The 18,836-nt window shown below is 41.0% G+C and overlaps 1 protein-coding gene across 6 annotated transcripts in view; it reads right to left on the bottom strand.

Annotated features, from left to right (window-relative positions):
- Window positions 1-18,836, bottom strand: part of LVRN (laeverin) — a 43,402-nt gene that overhangs the window by 17,719 nt on the left and 6,847 nt on the right. For 5 of the 6 annotated variants that reach the window (XM_069777492.1, XM_069777491.1, XM_069777490.1 and 2 more), the window contains exons 2-11: window positions 16,717-16,859; window positions 15,392-15,531; window positions 13,019-13,145; window positions 10,640-10,794; window positions 9,155-9,268; window positions 4,187-4,330; window positions 3,804-3,869; window positions 3,603-3,668; window positions 2,363-2,532; window positions 869-945 (exon numbers count right to left, since the gene is read on the bottom strand). In XM_069777492.1, the coding sequence (XP_069633593.1) occupies window positions 869-945; window positions 2,363-2,532; window positions 3,603-3,668; window positions 3,804-3,869; window positions 4,187-4,330; window positions 9,155-9,268; window positions 10,640-10,794; window positions 13,019-13,145; window positions 15,392-15,531; window positions 16,717-16,859 (1,202 nt within the window). The remainder of the gene's footprint in view (window positions 1-868; window positions 946-2,362; window positions 2,533-3,602; window positions 3,669-3,803; window positions 3,870-4,186; window positions 4,331-9,154; window positions 9,269-10,639; window positions 10,795-13,018; window positions 13,146-15,391; window positions 15,532-16,716; window positions 16,860-18,836) is intronic. The other variant, XM_069777493.1, reaches the window with a different exon arrangement.

Consider the following 18,836-nt stretch of genomic DNA (forward strand, 5'->3'; position numbering starts at 1 on the left):
GTGGAGAGCTGCAATATGCACACAGCATATTGTAGTTTTGCTTTAAGCATTCCACAAACATATCAGTCTCTGCATTTCCTTGTAACTGATTCAAAACCTGGTGGAGTTCAGGGCTGACTTGCCAAAGAAAAATTATTACTCCACTCTAGTAATTATATTTTTTCTTTCTCAAAAAATTATAGCTGTTTATTGGAAAACACTGAGATGAGGAAGAACTGAATTTTGTATTTGATTGGAGATGCCCATAAACCCACTTTTCTACCGTAAACCTTTAAAACTTTTAAAAATCCTACTCTTTTGATAAGAGAGGGTTTTGCATATAATTTGCATAAACAAATTAAACTAAATGGTGTTGAAAATATTAATTTCCTGTTTTTATAGATATCCATGTGTGACAATGTTAGGTCACTTCACACAGATGGTTTTAATTTTTTCAGTCTTGTATCTACTATTCGAGCTGATCATTTGCTGATATATCACAGCTGAGATCCTACCTATACTCAAAAGCTGTCATTAACATCAATGGGATCTGCTAGGGTAAGAATAATACAGAAGCATGAAGAGCTAAGAGTTTGGATTTGTGTACAAAATGACAAAATCAAAATTATTGTGGAAATCTCTACTCGTGTTCCATTGCATTATTAAAAACATACACTAAAGTTTGATGCAACATAGAAAAAACCAATATTAATCTATTTGAAAATCTGTTGCTATTGTAACACAAAATTAGCACAACAGATAAACATAGGTATTTCTGTAATAAAGTTTTATCTCCCTATTCAATTCAAATATGTCCTCTGTTTATAGAAGAATTAGGTGTGGTTTTGTCAGCTTGGTTTTAGCATGTGTGAACAAATACATTACTTACTGCTGCTTTTATCTAGCCACATTAAGGGTTGTGATGATCCGTTTCTCATCCAAGAAATAGGAATAATCCATGTGTTACTTGATAAAAAGAAGAGATAATATCATTAATTCTTATGCTTAAAAAAACCCCTCTCAGCTGATGCTCAACTAGATTGCAGATGAATCCCTTCTTACAAGAATCTCCATCTACCTTCTCTCTTCCCTGATGCACAAAACTTCCTCAGACAGTGATACTTATGCTGGATCAGCACTTAGGTTCATTAAAGATAAGTGAGTTTTAGCATGGCTTTAAATAGGCACTCACGTCTAGTATATTGTTCGATGCTAGGTATTTGAATACCGCTGTATGTCTGTGCTCTGGCTTTCCTTCTTCAGGCAATAATTTTATTCTCCTCACTTATTACACTTCACCCTATTTCTAGAGAACATAAAGCTCCTTTTCAGGAGGGCCCCAGGCAAGCACTGCAACTGTAATTCTGACAACTACAATTTCCTTTCTGAAGGAATGTAAAACTCCTGGCAAAAACAGATGAGAGCTTCAAAACCCTGAAAAATTCTGTAACACATGTTGTGGATTTTCTTACATTCACATGGTATTGCCTCTTGCTAACTACAGTAAAGTAACATTTGTAACGGAACTCCTTACCTGAGCTAACCAAAAGTGCTGAATGGACCAACGCTCTGCAATTCCAGGAGCTTGGGACCAAAAGAAAGTTTGTGGTTCTCATCAACATTTCTTTTGGCTGTTTGTATGACCAGCAACAGCAGCCAGGGAGAAACTGCTTTGGGTTTTGCTCTCCTTTATGCTTCTTCCCCACATGAGAACCCATCTCATGGGCCCTGTCCATGCATCCCAATGCTCATGACAGCTGCTGAATTTCATGAAAGTTCAAACTCTAGTCATGAGTTTCCAAAGTGGGTGACCAAAGGCAGCTCCTTCTGTCACTATTTTTAGGCATCTAAATAAGCAGCACAGATTTCAGAAGCACCAGGCACTCAGCAGTGTTCACTGACAGGTTAGAGCTGCATGTCAGGTACTCAGCACTTTCTGAGAAAGGGGTCATTTATATAAGTACTTAAATGCAACCAACCCCTTTATCCTTGCCAAGCAGAAGAAGCTGAGGATATGTGCACTGGAAAGAAGCTACAGCATGGTTCATCCAGGTCCCCAGTCCATACAACTGAGGGATGAGGAAAGAAGAAAATGCCAGGCGAAACTCCTACCCTGCAACCTATTCATGGCCTGTGGCTGTCCTTAAAAAGTCATTATGTGGCTGGAAAAGTCACTACTCCAGAGGAAAGCAACCTTTGGGGAAAACAAGCCGCTTGCAGAACAATTGCAAACTCCGGTCTCATACAGATTTTACTTGACAGCTTGTGACAAGAAAAAACATAAAGTTAAAAAATCTGACGGTCAAAACATAATGTCCTAACTGAAGAGTTTCCTGCAAAAAATAGGGAATAAACATACAATAAAAACACAAGCTAAACATACTTGTAAGAATCAGTACTCTTTTCATTCTTTTTATTAAGAAATTGTTCCTGACTGATTGTGCCAGTGGTTAGATTTAATGTTAAAACTGGAAACCCATTTTGGCATGTCCAGGAATCCATTATTTGTTTTACAGATGCTGGCAACTGAACTTTATCCTGTGCATCTATGACCTGCAAGAGAAACAGGAATTAGAAATATTTATGATAGACAGGTACTTACTGATACTGCTTCAGCAACACTGTGGGGGTTATTCTAACATATTAGAGGAAATATAACTGCTTAGCACTTTGCTATTTTTGGATTCATGAAAAAAAAAGAAGTAACAAAGTCCCAAGGACATTATTGATGTTATAATAAAGACAGCATAAGCCTTTTTAGGAATTATGAAATACTGAGATGACGTTTCTCATTCTTATAACCTGACTGCTAGCCTTTCTCTTTTTAGTGTTAATATACTTACACCCCTGTATGGCTATGACAAACTTAATTTGCTAATTTCATTCAAATAAAGCTGCCGGAACACAAAGATTTTTAAGTGACTATGTAATGAACAAACTGAATAGTAAAGACAAATTGAAAAAGATATGAAGCTAGAGTCCCAACTATTGTGAATAGGTACACTCTTTGTTGGCTTAAAAGACGTGGCTGCCTTGCATATCTGAAATAGTGGCACTCTGTTCTTAACCTAAGACTGAGTCTGCAACACAATGGAAGCCTTCTTCAGAGGAACAGGAAAGTGGAATTTTAAAAAATAAACCTGTTATTAGCACCTGTTTTCTTATTCAGATTTCTGCCAAAACCAGCAAAGGTTAAAATGCTGAGCTACTGCCCTGCATATAGACATTGCTGGATCTGTGACATATCAGCATCTTTAATCATCAAGCCCAGAGCATCACACACTTTGATCTGGCGAAACTTAAGAAGCTCCAGAGGAATAGGCTATGCAATTTCATGTAGGCTTAGGCAATCTCCATGAAACCCAAAACTCCACCTGGCTCTCATTTCCCATCTCATCTCTCTACTCCTTGTACTTAGCTCCACTGATCTCAGGTGCAGTAAAGCAACCAAATAAACACTTGTGAAGACAATAGCCAAAAGAGCCAGCAAAGCAAATTCTATGGAAGAGAAAGACTGCACCAGGGATAGCCAAATTCCAGTGCAGTCTTCCACAAATAGTATACCCCCTAAATTTGGACTGTGCCAAACACCAGACCAAGAATAGTAGAGATAAAATTAGTACCATCTGTATGTGGGTCCAGAGATCATCCTGGTTAGCATTTGAGAAGGAAAATTCTTTCAGATACAACTGTAGGGAAACAAACACAAGCATCAGAATTCATGAGGGTTCGATGAAAAACATCAGCAAGGCAAACAGCAATTTGTACAATTGTAATTTTCAAGTTTGTAAGTCAAGATGATGGTATTAGTTTTTCAAACTTACAGTAAGTGCTCTGATAAACAACTTCTGAGTCAGGAAACCAGAAAGCATCCAGGTAATAGAAGCCCCCTGGAGTACAAAAAAAGCTGTGAGAAAACATGAATTATTATTGCAATTATTATTGCAGTATTTTTTCAAACTACATTCCAGAGAAGTTAGGCTACTCCTACATTTCATATTTCACAGGAGTTAAAAATGTTTTCACCATTTCTTTCATAGCCAAATGGATCTGCAACATACAATAAACTTGTGTGTGCAGCAGAAACAGACTTTGAATGACAAATCAACGTACAAAAAGCATTGTAATTCAACAGTTCCTCTCAAAACTACTTTGTACCATTAGTTTAGAATATACAAGAAAGAGGAAGAATTTTGTATTTTCTAACCTTGTTGTACGTGATGCTGTCAAACAGAGACATTAAAGAAAATGATCCTTTGATCTTGTCTTCACTCTCTGACAGTGATCGAACTCCTATTTCATTGTCTTCCCTTAAGACAGGTTGTACAACACGATCATAAAAGATTTTATCCTGCAAGAAGAAGACAAATCTAGGTGAGCTGAACAGATTCTCAGGACAGAATGTAGATTATGGGATTAGCACTAACAGAAATAGTCTGTCAATAAACAATGAACGATCCATTTCCCCCCTCCCTAACTTTCCCATGAAGTAAAAGGGACTGTATACCCAATCCTAACACTTTCCAAAAGCAACATTAGCAGTCAGTGAAAATTTGACATCTGAGAAGACTGTGAGCTTGGGCTCGGCAAAGACAATTACAGTGTAATCCTGTATTGTGTTTGTGTGGCAAGGTTTTGGTAGCAGGGGGGGTTACAGGGGTGGCTTCTGTGAGAAGCTGCTGGAAGCTTCCCCTGTGTGTGACAGAGCCAATGCCAGCCGGCTCTAAGACAGACCCACTGACAGCCAAGGCTGAGCCCATCAGCGATAGTGGTAGTTCCTCTGGGATAACAGATTTCAGAAGCAAAATAAAAAATGCTGTGGAACAGCAACTGCAGCTGAAGAGAGGAGTGAGAACATGTAAGAGAAACAGCCCTGCAGACCCCCAGGTCAGTGCAGAAGGAGGGGGAGGAGGTGCTCCAGGCGCCGGAGCAGAGATTCCCCTGCAGCCCATGAGGAAGACCATGGTGAGGCAGGCTGTCCCCCTGCAGCCCAGGGAGGTCCATGGTGGAGCAGATCTCCACCTGCAGCCCGGGGAGGACACCACGCCAGAGCAGGTGGGTGCCCGAAGGAGGTTGTGACCCCGTGGGAGCCCGCACTGCAGCAGGCTCCTGGCAGGACCTGCGGACCTGTGGAGAGAGGAGCCCACGCTGGAGCAGGTTTTCTGGCAGGACTTGTGACCCCATGGGGGACCCATGCTGGAGCAGTGTGCTCCTGAAGGACTGCATGCCATGGAAGGGACCCACGTTGGAGAAGTTCGTGGAGGACTGTCTCCCATGGGAGGGACCCCACACCGGAGCAGGGGAAGAGTGTGAGGAGTTCTGCCCCTGAAGAGGATGAAGCGGCAGAGACAACGTGTGATGAACTGACCGTAACCCCCATTCCCCGTTCCCCTGCACCACTGGGGGGGGGTGGTAGAGAATCTGGGAGTGAAGTTGTGCCCAGGAAGAAGGGAGGGGTGGAGGAAAGGTGTTTTGAGATTTGGTTTTATTTCTCATTACCCTGCTCTGGTTGATTGGCAATAAATTAAGTTAATTTTCCCCAAGTTGAGTCTGTTTTGTCCGTGACGGTAATTGGTCGAGTGATCTCTCCCTGTCCTTATCTCGACCCACGAGCCCTTTGTTATATTTTCTCTCCCCCTGTCCAGCTCAGTGGGGGAGTGATAGAGCAGCTTTTGTGGGCACCTGGTGTCCAGCCAGGGTCAACCCACCACAAATCCTCAGGGAAAAGTAAGTCAACTATATTAAACAGCAAATGAACAAATACTGGAAAGTGAAAACCTGTATCTCATTTATATCTGTATGTCACTAATATGGCAGCATTTTCTCCTAAATTCTCTGTTTCTCCTGCTGCAACCCTGAGCAATAACCTAAAAACTAAGCTACTGAGGGTAGTAAGGTTTAACAGTGCAGCATTTCTGCTGTAATCTGGTGAGAAATATGGAGAGGAAATGGGTCCTTTGGTGTCAATCAGTGAAGTTCTCTTTTTGTCAAATGATGATTCAATTTCCCCCAGCTGAGTATCTGTCCCACGATGAGATGGAAAATGACATAATTACAAAGGCAAAGAAAAAACCCTAAATTTTTAAAACATTGCAGGCCACTTTGAGTACTTCTGCTTCTTAAGGATAAAAAAACAGGTTTCCAATTAATGGGATCAAATTTGTTGACCGTTTTTCTCCTTGTAAACAGCCAGTAAATTTAATTTTCATGGTTCAATTTGTAATTGGGTGGTGATCAGTGGCACAAAGTCTAGTTGGAGGCCCATAACTAGCACTGTACCCCAGGGGCAAATGTTGGGTCCAGTCCCATTCAACATCTTCATTAATGATCCGGATGATGGTGCAGAGCATACCCTCAGCAAGTTTGCAGATGACACAAAACTGGGAGGAGTGGCTGATACACCAAAAGGGTTGTGCTGCCATCCTGAGGGACCTGGAGAGGCTGGAGAAATGGGCTGACAGGAACCTCATGAAGTTCAACAAGGGTAAGTGCAAAGTCCTGCAGCTGGGGAGAAACAACCCCAGGCACCAGTACATGCTGGGAGCCACCCAGCTGGAAAGCAGCTTTGCAAAAAAGGACCTGGGGACACAAAGGACACCAGGCTGAACATGAACTAGCATGTGTCCTTGCAGCAAAAAAGGGTAATGGTATCTAGGGCTGCATTAGGAGAAGTATTGCCAGCAGGTCAAGGGAGATGATCCTTCCCCTCTACTCAGCACTATTTGAGGACACACCTGGAGTGTTGGGTCCAGTGCTGGGCTCCCCAGTAGAGGAAAGATACAGAGCTACTGGAGAGAGTCCAGCAAAGGTCACAAAGATGATGAAGGGACTGGAGCATCTCTCCTATGAGGAAAATGGTTCAGAGAGCTGGGACTGTTCAGCCTGGAGAAGAGAAGACTCAAGGGGGATCTCATCAATGTATATAAATACCTGAAGGGAGGGTGCAAAGAAGATGGAGTCAGGGTCTTTCCAGTGGTGCCCAGTGACAGGACGAGAAGCAATGGGCACAAACTGAAACACAGGACCTCTGAACATCAGGAAACACTTTTTCATTTTGAAGATGACCAAGCACTGGCACAGGTGGCCCTGAGAGATGGTGGAGTCTCCCACCTTGCAGATATATTCAACAGCTGCCTTGACATGGTCCTGGGCAACTGGCTGTAGGTGGCCCTGCCTGAGCAGACGGTTGGACCAGATGATCTCCAGAGGTCCCTCCTAACCTCAGCCATTCTGTGATCCTGTGAATGTGTATGGCCCACAAAACTGCACAAGAAAGCCCTGTATTCTCACACCTGTGTAATTTACTCTGGATTTCCAAGACATACCACATAACTGTAATTTATCAAATGGAATTACTGCCCAGTATTAAAATTTACTTTATGGACGTAAATAAAATGGCACTTTTTGATTTTTAGAAAGGCAAGCTTCTAAATGAAAAGATTAAAATTTAAAACAAGGATTTATTTCCAATTTGAAATTTGGTGGCCTTTACACTTTTCAATGATATTAAAATACTGCATTACAGAGATTAAAGTGAGCTGTTGTTGAAGTTCAAACCAGAAGGTTAGCATATCCCACGACCTAAAAATCCTTCTGACAGAATTTGTTTGACATGCCTGTATTAGTTTCCAATTAAGCATGTAATTAATGACTTTGGTGAATTAGAAAAGGAAAGTGACAAACAGTATTTCATCTGAGCCAAATAAAAAGCAAACTGGATTGACCGCAGTCTTGGGCCTGTCCAAACTAAAGGCTTCTCCTTCCTTCAGAAGCTGAGGGCACTGTGCACAGACATTTGTGATTGCACAGGTGAGGACATCTCATCTCATGGCTACAGTTAGCAGCACCCATCCTGTCTCAGAGTTTAACAATCAATGGAGTTTTCTAATATGCTATGGGATTTACGCTTATTCCCATTTGTGCGGAACGGGAGGGAGTTTTACTCTGCTGTCGGATTAGCTATGTGCATTATATTTGTCTTACCTACAACCAGACATCAATAGACCCAGCGCGGTAAAGAAAGAGACTCAAAATGGCACATCTTAGTCACTACCTGGTAAAGATACGTGAGCTATGCGATGCTTGGAAAAGAGCTTGGACAGGCAGGGAGACAAACCATCAGCTACAGGACCAAGGAGAGCAGGCTGGGTTTGCTACATGACAGATCTAGGGCAAAACACCAACTCCTTGTCACTGCAGAATCAGAGCTGTCCACCCATCCTCTGCACCAGCTGTAGAAGAGCTAGGTATGATCACAGCCGCCAGCAGATGGAGACCCTCCAGGGAAGAATCAAGACCTGCTGGGCTTTCCCCGGGGAGTTAAATTGCTAATACCATGTGTGTACGGAAGGGTTAAAAGATGGAATTTTCGTCCTTGGATGAACACTGGGTAAGAAGTACATAACTGAGAAAAGCGCAATCAGCACAGGGACTATTTTGACTATTGCTTGAAATGCTGACCACAGGAGTAAGAAAGTTGAGGGGAGGACATGCAGCAATGGAGGAATACAAGGGATAACACATAATTTTGCTTACCTTGTAAAAATCCTGTGACTGGCTAGAGCATAGTGGACGTGACTGATGGATTATGGTAATATGCCACGTGTACAAAGCCCATGAACCAATAGACAGGATGGCTATGGCACATGCAGTGCGCCTGACCAGCGGGCACATGTGCCATAGGCTTCCTATGTTGCAATTGAGACGTGTTTCAGCACTCACTGGTCACAAGTGTCGACACCCGCTCCTCCGCAAATGTATAAATACCGGAGTTTTCCGAAGAGCAGTGGGCCAGTGTACGGCAAGGTCACTGTTGCCTTCATGGGGACGCCCACGTAAAGCTGGCACCTACCGACTGCTGGGCTGAGCTTGCGGCGCAAGACAGCACAAGAATGTACAGAATGTACAGATGGTTCATCTTCACAGTCCTTGGGTCGGTATGTTAACTGCTTTTTTTTGCTTTGTAAGATACCCTTAGTGTAATGCATGACTGTAGTTAATAAAACCCTTGCTTTTTCCCTTGTGGTCAGTGTATGTGTGTTTACTTTCTCGGGAATCCTCAAAACCACCCTAAAACACCACGGCTTAATTAAATCCCATCTCCTGCACCCTCCTCTTCTTTGTACATGCTGGAACTTTGCTACTTTAGCTTACTTCAGTAAGCGTTACTACTTACCAGTGAAATATTAGGTTCAACAAAGGTAGCTCCCAGGTACTCAAAGTAAGATGCCAGTCCCTCATTAAGCCACAGATCATTCCACCAGTTCATTGTAACCAGATTTCCAAACCACTGAAATAGAAAGAAAAAATGTCTCAACATCTCTTTGGACTGCTGTTTTCATTTTTACAGGTTAAACACACATACCTATGCTGAAGTAACTTTAATGTGTACACATCAACTGAATAAGATGCTGGATATTCCTTCAGAAAGTCAAAATACAGTAGAAAAAGATGCACCTTGGAAAAAGTCAGAGGTTCAGGGCAGTTATTTTTTAATTGTTTCACCCACAATGTCATACCATGAGTATGGATGTCAGTGCTTTATGTCATTCTTTTACTGTATGTAATTTTAAACACTTCACAATAAAATTTAAATATCTGAAAGATCATATGAGGCTATGATTAAAAGTAGGGCATTTATCAAACAATTACAAAAACATTTTTCCATGTTCTTAACAGAAGGAAATTGTCAGGGGAATGATAAACAGAACTGGGGAAATAACCATTTCCAAAATCAGCAAAATCCCTACCTTGGCCAGCAGTAAAACTTCCACAACAGCTTTTACATACTTATATTTGGCAGCTCATATTTAACAAAAAACTGATCACTTGTGGATTTGTATTTTATTCATTAGTTCTTAAAAACTTGAACTACTGCTTTGTTTTAAAATAGATTTTAATTAAGTACTGACTATTGTTTCATTGGCCTGCAATAAAAACACTCTGCTCATCTGAAGGTCCGGTAAGTTACAGACCTTGTCAGAAGGGCATACAAGTGCACTAGCCAAGTTAAACTCTTTCACTAACTTTGTTGACTAAGTGCAAACTGTTGTTGCTGTGGCAGACAACAGTAAATTAAACAGTCAATAAAAAAGTGAAACTGCATTATCACTCCAAACCAAGTAAGAAAAATTTTGAAAATCTCTACAAAAACTGGACCAAGGTCCAGCTACGGTGTAAAATGTGTTCATGTTAATTTTGTTCTATCATACCATAGGCTGTTTCTTACAGAAAAACAAATACCTTTTGCAATATGTACATGCACTGCCACTACAAAAGAATACTTATCAAGTCCATTAATCCTCTCACCGAAGCACTAAGTATACTGTATATAGAGAGCACTGTGTCATTCCTACATCCCTACAGTATTTTCTAGTATGGCATTCAGGTACTGCGTAAGAAAAAGAATAAGTAGCCCTTTAACAATTTTGTATCAATGAGTCCTGTGCAGTCAGTATGCAGTCTGTGATATGACAGAATCTGCTTTTAATACTGATTTATCAGCGGAACATATGATCAAATAGTCTTTCAGTACTCTAGTGCTCACGCCCCCTACTGTCAAATCATGATTTTTCTTCTACTAATCAGTGACTGCATCACCAGCAACCGGAAGGAAACAACCTCATAGGCAAAAAAATGTACAGAATTTTTTACCACATGCCTGGTGTCCTAGCTCATGTGACACAATTATGGCAATCGTTGCCTTTCTGCTTGTGAATTTATCACTTGGGAGGAACATCAATGATGATTCTTGGAAAGTCATTAGTCCCCAGTTTTCCATAGCACCTGCTCCAAAATCAGGCAGTGCAACCAGATCTAAATTGATTCAAACAGAGAAAAAAAAAAAAGGTGTCTTTAAAATATTTGGAAGTAAAATGCTCCCACGATTTTAATGCTCACACTGTCTCAGTGTACAATTAAAGGATACTACATTTTAGTGGTTCTTTGCAGTATTATGGCAACACTCTTGCAAATGGTCTGTGAAATTTCTTCTTGTCATACTTTCCATCTATAACTGCCACTCCTTCAGGGAGTCCCAGAATAAATTCCCACGAAGCCCAGATCTGCACTGTATCTTGTACACACAAGTGTTTTGAACAAAAATGAAGGCTGTATTCTACCAATGCTAGGAGAGAACATATTCACTTCTGGCTCTCAGAAATCTTTCTCTGGATGAGTTTCTCCTGTGTTTGGAAAAGATCATACTTACATCTTTCTTCAGCCTAGCAACTGATAAAAAAAAAATCTTGCTCTTTCAGCTCTGTGAGTAGAGGGATCCTTTCCACTCTTAGTTGAAAGGTGCCTTAGAAACATCATCTCTTTGCTTCCACAGCATGGCTGTTACCTATGTCCTCCCCTTCTGCCTCATGCACAGGGAGCAGTTTTCCAGTTCAAATGTGAGAGAGAAACATCAAGGATCTCAAAGAAAGATATAGTGTTTAAACTCAGAAGCAAAGAGCAAAATTTGGAAAAGATACACAGAACATTTTGGAAGCAGACACAAGCTTGTACTCCAAACCAGCTGACCATGAGCCAGTTTCAGTCCGAAAGCTAGGCAGTTCATGTAAGCCTGGTGCTGAACCCAAGAAAAGCTAGATTGCATCTCAGCAGGGCTTATCAGCTCAGCCTTACAGCAAAGCTATTTCACTTTTCAGTGAGGCAGCCGTCATCTAGCCAGCCTGGGGCAAGAGAGCTCACTTATAACTGCATCAAGATCAGGTGAAGACAAACCCTTAAACATCCCTGATTTTAAATGTGTTTATTCTTAATTTCACATTTTGAGTTTGCAATAGAAATGTCTAGCATTTACAAGGAGCTATTCTTGGTTGATCTAATCCCATTGATTTGTAAGCAAAACTTCAAAGAAAGTGGGAAATGCAGTTGGTATTGCATGACATTACAGTGGGGATTCTAATGGTATTACAGCATTCTGCGAAACTGAAATCTTACTTAAGAGGAAGCCTGCAATACTGTTCTTCTACTTCAATTTTGTAATATTTTTATACTAATGAATTAGCGTATTGACACTGACGCTAAACAGAAGAACACAACCATGAAACAGAATTGTCTACAGCCCTTGAGTAGCTGGTATGATTACTAAAGATAACAAAATGTAAAGAGTGAAGACTGCATATGTTACATTTTCCATAAGAAGTGTAGTGAGTAATTCTGCAAGTTATTCTAAATACACTGGGAGATAATAGCTTTACAAAGATGAAAATTTATTTCTTTCAAGTGCCAAAATACAGATTTGACAAATCAACAAATTACCTAGTCAAGAAAGGAGGGAAATTCTTCCCCCACAGTCCTGCAATCTGCTAAGATCATGGGCAGGTCCAAAACTCATTTGAAATAAGAACTGCCTTCTGTGTCCTCACTATTGTACAAATTTGTTCAAAAGACCATGTTTCCCGATAATATTCATGCTGAAGGTCTTGGGAATCCAAGTACGAGTAGTGGACAAACTGTACAGTGAAACTACGTGATGGCACCCTTTTTTCTTGACTGAAACTTGACTTAAGTGACTTACCTGATGTCCATTTTAAGTAGAAACAATGTTTTCCTGCAGGAGTCTTTTTTCTGGGGAGGAATGTGCAGGAACATACAGCCAACTCACAGGTAAGACAGGGGCATATTGAAGAAAGCAAGGAATGCTTTGGGGAGACATGGGTTACAGCAAGCGTGGATTTACTAGGAAGACGTAGGGACTAAAACATCCTTGACTGGCATGGTCTGTGCATCCCAGAAATAGCCACGTGACTTAACAACTCCTTTCTATCCACTTTGTAGTCCCATCTGCCCCTTTATTAGGAAATGATGCTTTAAAAGAAAGAGTGGATTAAAGCTAAGAGTGCTGAATTATGGGTTAATAAGAGCCAAAATACAGAAAGGAGAATTCAGTAAGCTAAAGCTTAAGGGTTTTACTTCATGAATGTGGTAAGCTGTAAAAAGAGAATACTGTAAAAGAACCCATTGCTTCTGTGAATGTTACACCATCAGCAGCCAATTCTGGTCCATTTAAGAAAATAAGTAATCTCACCTGTCTTTGGCAGAGGGTAGCTGACATTAAGTAAGTCTTCCAGAAATGAAAATACCGGGCCTGTGATATTTAAAGCATAGTCAACGTACCCATTTTTAACTGCCTCCTTCCGAGCCCAAATACGTATCTGCAATAAAACGAGGCAGTGTTACTTTAGACAACCCTCATATTTTCATTTTCTTTGCTTCTCTTCTGTGAATCATTGTTTGAAAATGCTGTCCATCCACACTAGACCATGCAATGAAGCTTTTAATGAAAAAAATCCCAACTCAAGTTTTGCTGGACCTAACAAAATGTGGCACAGAGCCTAACCCTGTTAAAATCTAGGAGAGGCCCCAAAAGGGCCAAGATTTGAATCCAACTACACATTGCTGGAACAAACGGACTCCTGGTTTTTCTTTTATTAAATGAGAAATGCTGTAAAACTATTTAGAATCACACATCTTAAGCCAATGTATTCCAGCCAGTGAGTCCGGGTGACAAACTTTCCTTCAGTCCACCACTCATTCTCTGAAAAGAGAGAAATGGATGTTCAGAGAGCATTTGCTGTTCAAACATACACATCTCTCCTCTTGAACTTTCTCACAGACTGAAACAGACCACTGGCCTCTCACTGCTGCTGGAGAAAGCAGATGACATCTCAGCAGATGACATCTGTACTTCCGAGTAACGGAGACAGAAGCAGCAAGCAAAGCTTCCCACTGACGTGCCCATTTGCTTTGACACAGTACTGAAAAGGGCAGCTGCTTGTCCAAGGTGATGGAGTAGACTGAGAAAAGGTTTCTGTCTCCATCATGTATCTCTGGATGTGAGACCCCTCCAGGTGCCTAGCAGCTCAGAACTCCCGCATTTCTTGCATCTAAATGCAATACATTTGGTCTCACAAGCAGTTGCACAGCCAAACCCCAAGAGCACAGTTGGGAAGCATCAGGATTTAATTTAAAAGGGAAACAATAAAGCATATTCAATCAACAGAGTATCCTCAGCCTCTGAGCCCCTCTTTTCAGCCAAGTCTTCAGAGGAAATTCAAAGACCAGATCACTTCATTTTGCAAACCCTAAACACAATGCGCAGACTTAAAATCCTAATCCTAGTATAAGCTTTGAGTTATAATACCTGTGTTTCAGGTTGTAAATTACTTACCAGAAATGACAAAACAGACACAATGAACATGGTGGTGGGCTGACGGTTAGACTTGATGATCTTAGAGGTCTTTTCCAAACTTAATCATTCTATTCTATTCTATTCTATTCTATTCTATTCTATTCTAACATGCTCACACAAAGACTGTGGAGGTGTAAATTGAGCACCTCTGTCTAAAACCAAGGGGCAAAATACCCTCTCCCCTCTATCTCACAGAACACAGGTGGTGCCTCTTCCCTCTGAATAACGCTCATTTGAATGCTTTGCTTTGCTGACTCCTGTCAGTACACATCAGCCCAAGGAAAAGACAACACAGTCAGAGCTGTAAGCATCCAACATGTTCTATACAGATAATGACATACCAAATCCAATCTTCACTTTGAAAAGGAGCTAATATTGTGCTTCCTAGGTCACCTCTGCACTGTCCTCCCACCTTGTCCCACCTTTCCCCAGGAGGATGACAGTGAAGTAACCATGAAGCTAACAATGTGCTCTCATTTATTAAGGAGAGCAAGTATATGCTACCCTGAATAGCTTTATGCTTCAGACTACTATTCATTTTGGAACAACTTGATACATCTTTTCCCTGTTGACTTTCAGCAAAAGAAGGAAAGTGGAACAACTGGCGCCACTGGAGTATATTTTTTACGGCTTCCCTTTGGCCATTGTAGTGTAAGAGAAAAACTAAATACTCACTGATGAATAAGCTTCAAACACAAAATAGTCACTTTTGGAGGCTAAAAAAATATGTCCATGCAGAATAAAAGGTTAAAATACTAGTATTCAGAATGCTTGGAGTACAGTATTGGTCCTACTGATGTCATGATGCTGCTCCCCAAAGGGCCTTGAAGAACAAGGCACTGAACTTCAGTGGGTTTGTCACAGCAGCGGAAATGGCTATTTATTCCAACTAAGACTGCTAAGATAAGAAGACCCTGAATTATGACCAGTACTTTCTGCAGTGTAGCTGCTCCTAAAGTTTTAAGATACAGAGCCCATACCTACTTGTGAACTTGTATGACACAGGACAGGACAATAAACTAATTGTCCTAAAGGAAAGCTTTCCACAGAAACATCTGCAGGATAAATGTTAGTAGTTTTGCCACATAAGCAAATAGGTTTGGAATGGAAAGCACAGTTAATGTCTGTGATATCTTCTGAAGCACAATGCACCACAGAGCTAACTTCTGTTGTAAACTGCTATAATGTGTTATGCAGCCTCCTATTTACCTCGTTTCCCCGCTCAGTTCTGGTGACATAATCAAAATCACAAATCACAAAAGCAGTCAAGTAAGTTGACATTTTCAGCGAAGTATTAAATGTGGTAACAGCCCACAGGCTTCCATTTTCATCCTTCATTTCAGATACATCTAGAAAAAAATATCAAAGACATATTCAAACCATTGCTCTTCCATAACAAACAAGGAATTTTGTGTTTTCTGCATGTTTTTTTACACCTCTCTTCAATATGCTGTATTTCTGCACTAACTTCATATATTTCTGGTAGAAGGCAAGCAGCCAGACTCGTTGCTACTGCCACGTATCTGAGTCATGACCTTCCATGCAAACACCAAAAATCCACTCTTGAGCTTCCTAACTGAAGTCCTGGAACCATATCAAACTGCATCAGTTTCAGGATATGGGCAAACTGTGGACAATTTATCCCATGTTGCATCTCTCTAAAATGTATGATCTATTATGACTCAAATATAGGTCACGTGTGCCCGAGAATTATGAAATACTTCATCAGATATTTTCCTTCTAAATACGGGGGACGTAGACAAGATTCTCAGGGGAGGAAAATGCTTCAAGTGATTCACACAGAGATCCAATCTATTATAATTCCTAAGTTACTTAGCTTCCCTGCAAATCTCATAAAACTTCCTTTTACTGGCTGAAAATTATTTAGGTGAAAAATAAAGATTCATGGCACTGAACTGCAGAAAAAAGCCATTAAGAAAGAGGCAAGTAATCCAACAGATTTCTGTAGGAATACTAATTTATGGAATTTGTTTGGAATTTCATACCCCAACTGCATCCCACGCAAGATCCCAGCAAGGGACGGGAGGAGTATCTCTAGAGCCTTACAGTCCTCTAGTTCTTATTCTGCACATACACAGGAGGCTATAGTGTCTCTGTCTGGTAAAACAATTTTTCATATGTTGTAAATATGTCTTAAAATCTACTTAGAATGAAGGGAATCCCTTAATACCACAATTACAGGCTTTGCGTACTGGGACTGCCATTTTGTTTTAAGCAGATGTCACGTAGTAAGACAGACACGCTGACTAAGCAGTAAATGTTAGGAATCAAACCCTGCGCAACCACAAGTCCAGCACCCACAGGAGATAGCAACTGACAAAACTGTGGAATTATTGCCATCAGAACTGTCTCCAAATTTTTAAGTTCACACACACAGATTTTTTGTGCATTTTCAAGGCATTAGTACATGGACTGCTGTATTGGATGATACAGTCTGTTTAGATAAATTACAGCCTTTTTAAAAGTAATTCAGGGGGAAAAAAAACCCTTAAGTCTACTTGCTGTTTACCTACCAATAGCAGGCATGTTGGAAAGAGCCACATAGCTTGGGTCATGGACAATTCTGATATTAAATGTGGCCTTCATGGCAGGTTCATCAAAACATGGGTAAACTGTCCTGGCATATGTTGGTTCCAGTTGGGAGGCAATCACCATACTGTATTAAAAATACAAGTAAGATTAATCCAGCATGCTACAGCTCATCAAAATCAATATATAGTGCATAAAAACACCAAATCAGAAAAAGCAAGAATCACATAGGTATGGAGATTTGGAAAAGGTTTGTTTATTATTTAAAGCCATGATTAAATCCCCATGCCCAACAGACAGTTTGGATGCTTGTAGAGAAAATCAGCCTTTTTTAATTAGGTTGGGGTTTTTTTTTCCTCACAGGCCTTTTCCAGATATCATATTTTAAATATTTGAGCTTTTCTAGTTTGTTTATTAAGATGGAGTTGATTAAAGTTTTGCAGGCAGCAGGCCAGTGCTCAAAAGTGATACAATGTCCAACTTTAATTTCATAATTAGGATCTCTCCATACACCTGCTCCTCACTCCATGCACTCTTACTTTAACTGTACATTTTAATAAAAAATTGTAACTGTTAGGTAACTGGGTATACATGCACTTGCACACTTCTGTCAAATCACGTAGAGAAGAACCCAAGCAAAAGCAGCACCAGCGCTGTCCCAGTGCACTGGCAAACCCAGGAAAATATTCAAAAGGATCCTTTTCTAACTTATGCTATGGAGCCTTGCCTCACCTGGGGCAGATCTCCGTGACACACTGTGACAGATGTACTCCTCCTGTTTGAACTAACTGAACTTTGGTCCAAGCAGATGCTCAGCCAGTACGCCTAACCGAAGTTAATCCTATTGTGTGAGGCTATCAGTGAGAACTCAGCACCAAACCCAAAAAACAGGTTTGGCTGGAGACTGGGCTGATAAGCGTCTGAAACTGCATTAACAGCAGAAGATCCGACTACAAATCAACAGCTTTACACTATAAATATCTGCAGCCATCAGGGTCCATTGAGCTCTCCCTCCATAGCAGGTGGCTGCACAGCATTGATGTCCCCTTGAGTAGGGATGCTTCTCAAGGTTACCCCTCAAGGCTGAGAGATCCCTTACCTAACACCAGACATCGATGGGTTGGTAAGTGACATTTTTTGCATGCATGTAACATTTAAGATACGTATAGTAAGCTTACGTGGTAATCTTTGTACCCCATACTAACTTGAAGTGTAGTCAATAGTAGAGTATTGACCGCCAATCCATCTGTACTTATTAAATATTTTACGTGCCTAAAATTCCTGATTAGAACTCAATAAAATAACTACTAGATCAGATCTGTCTGAGTGATCTCTGACTCTTCTCCTGTGACACACACTGGCTGGAATCAAAAGATAAATCACCGTGTCCCACGGCCAAAGTTTCAAAGAAGAGCTGTACATCTGGGCTGTTCACATTAGTGCATCTTTACCAGGAATTATAAAAAATACACACGCAGTGGTTCTCAAAGCTCCATACCTGTCAGCCAAGTAGCAGCCAGCAGCTGGGCATACAAAAATGGCCTAATCTCCTGTTTCAGTGACGTCAATACTATCACAGGGCTAGTATTTTTCAGCTGTAGTTGAGGTGTTCCCTAACAGTGTATTCACACCAGGTTCACAAAGGCTTATACTTAGCATAGAGACATCCCAAATGAGCCAGTAGCCATCAGGACAGCATCCATACATTAAGTAACATTATGTAATGCATCAGATCTGCACTACAAGCACAGCGTGACTGCGCCTGATTGTGATCTGTATTGGGTCTGGTTGAGATGGAGCTCATTCTCCCCATAGCAGCCCTCCTAGTGTTGTGCTCTGCATTGGTAGCTGGAAAGGTGTCGATAACACACCAGTGTTTTGGCTACTGCTGAGCAGTGCTGGCACAGAATCAAGGCTGTCTCTCCAACATTTTTGCCCCTCTCAACAGCAGGCTGGGGCTGGGCAAGATCTTGGGAGGGGACATAGCCAGGACAGCTGACCTAAACTAACCAAACAGATATTCCATACCATATGACGTCAGCTCAGATATAAAAGCTAAGTTAAGGGAGACAGAAGGGGGACACTTTTGTCTTCTGGAGCAACC

This window comes from Haliaeetus albicilla, chromosome Z, assembly GCF_947461875.1.
Source record: "Haliaeetus albicilla chromosome Z, bHalAlb1.1, whole genome shotgun sequence".
Lineage (NCBI taxonomy): Eukaryota > Metazoa > Chordata > Aves > Accipitriformes > Accipitridae > Haliaeetus > Haliaeetus albicilla.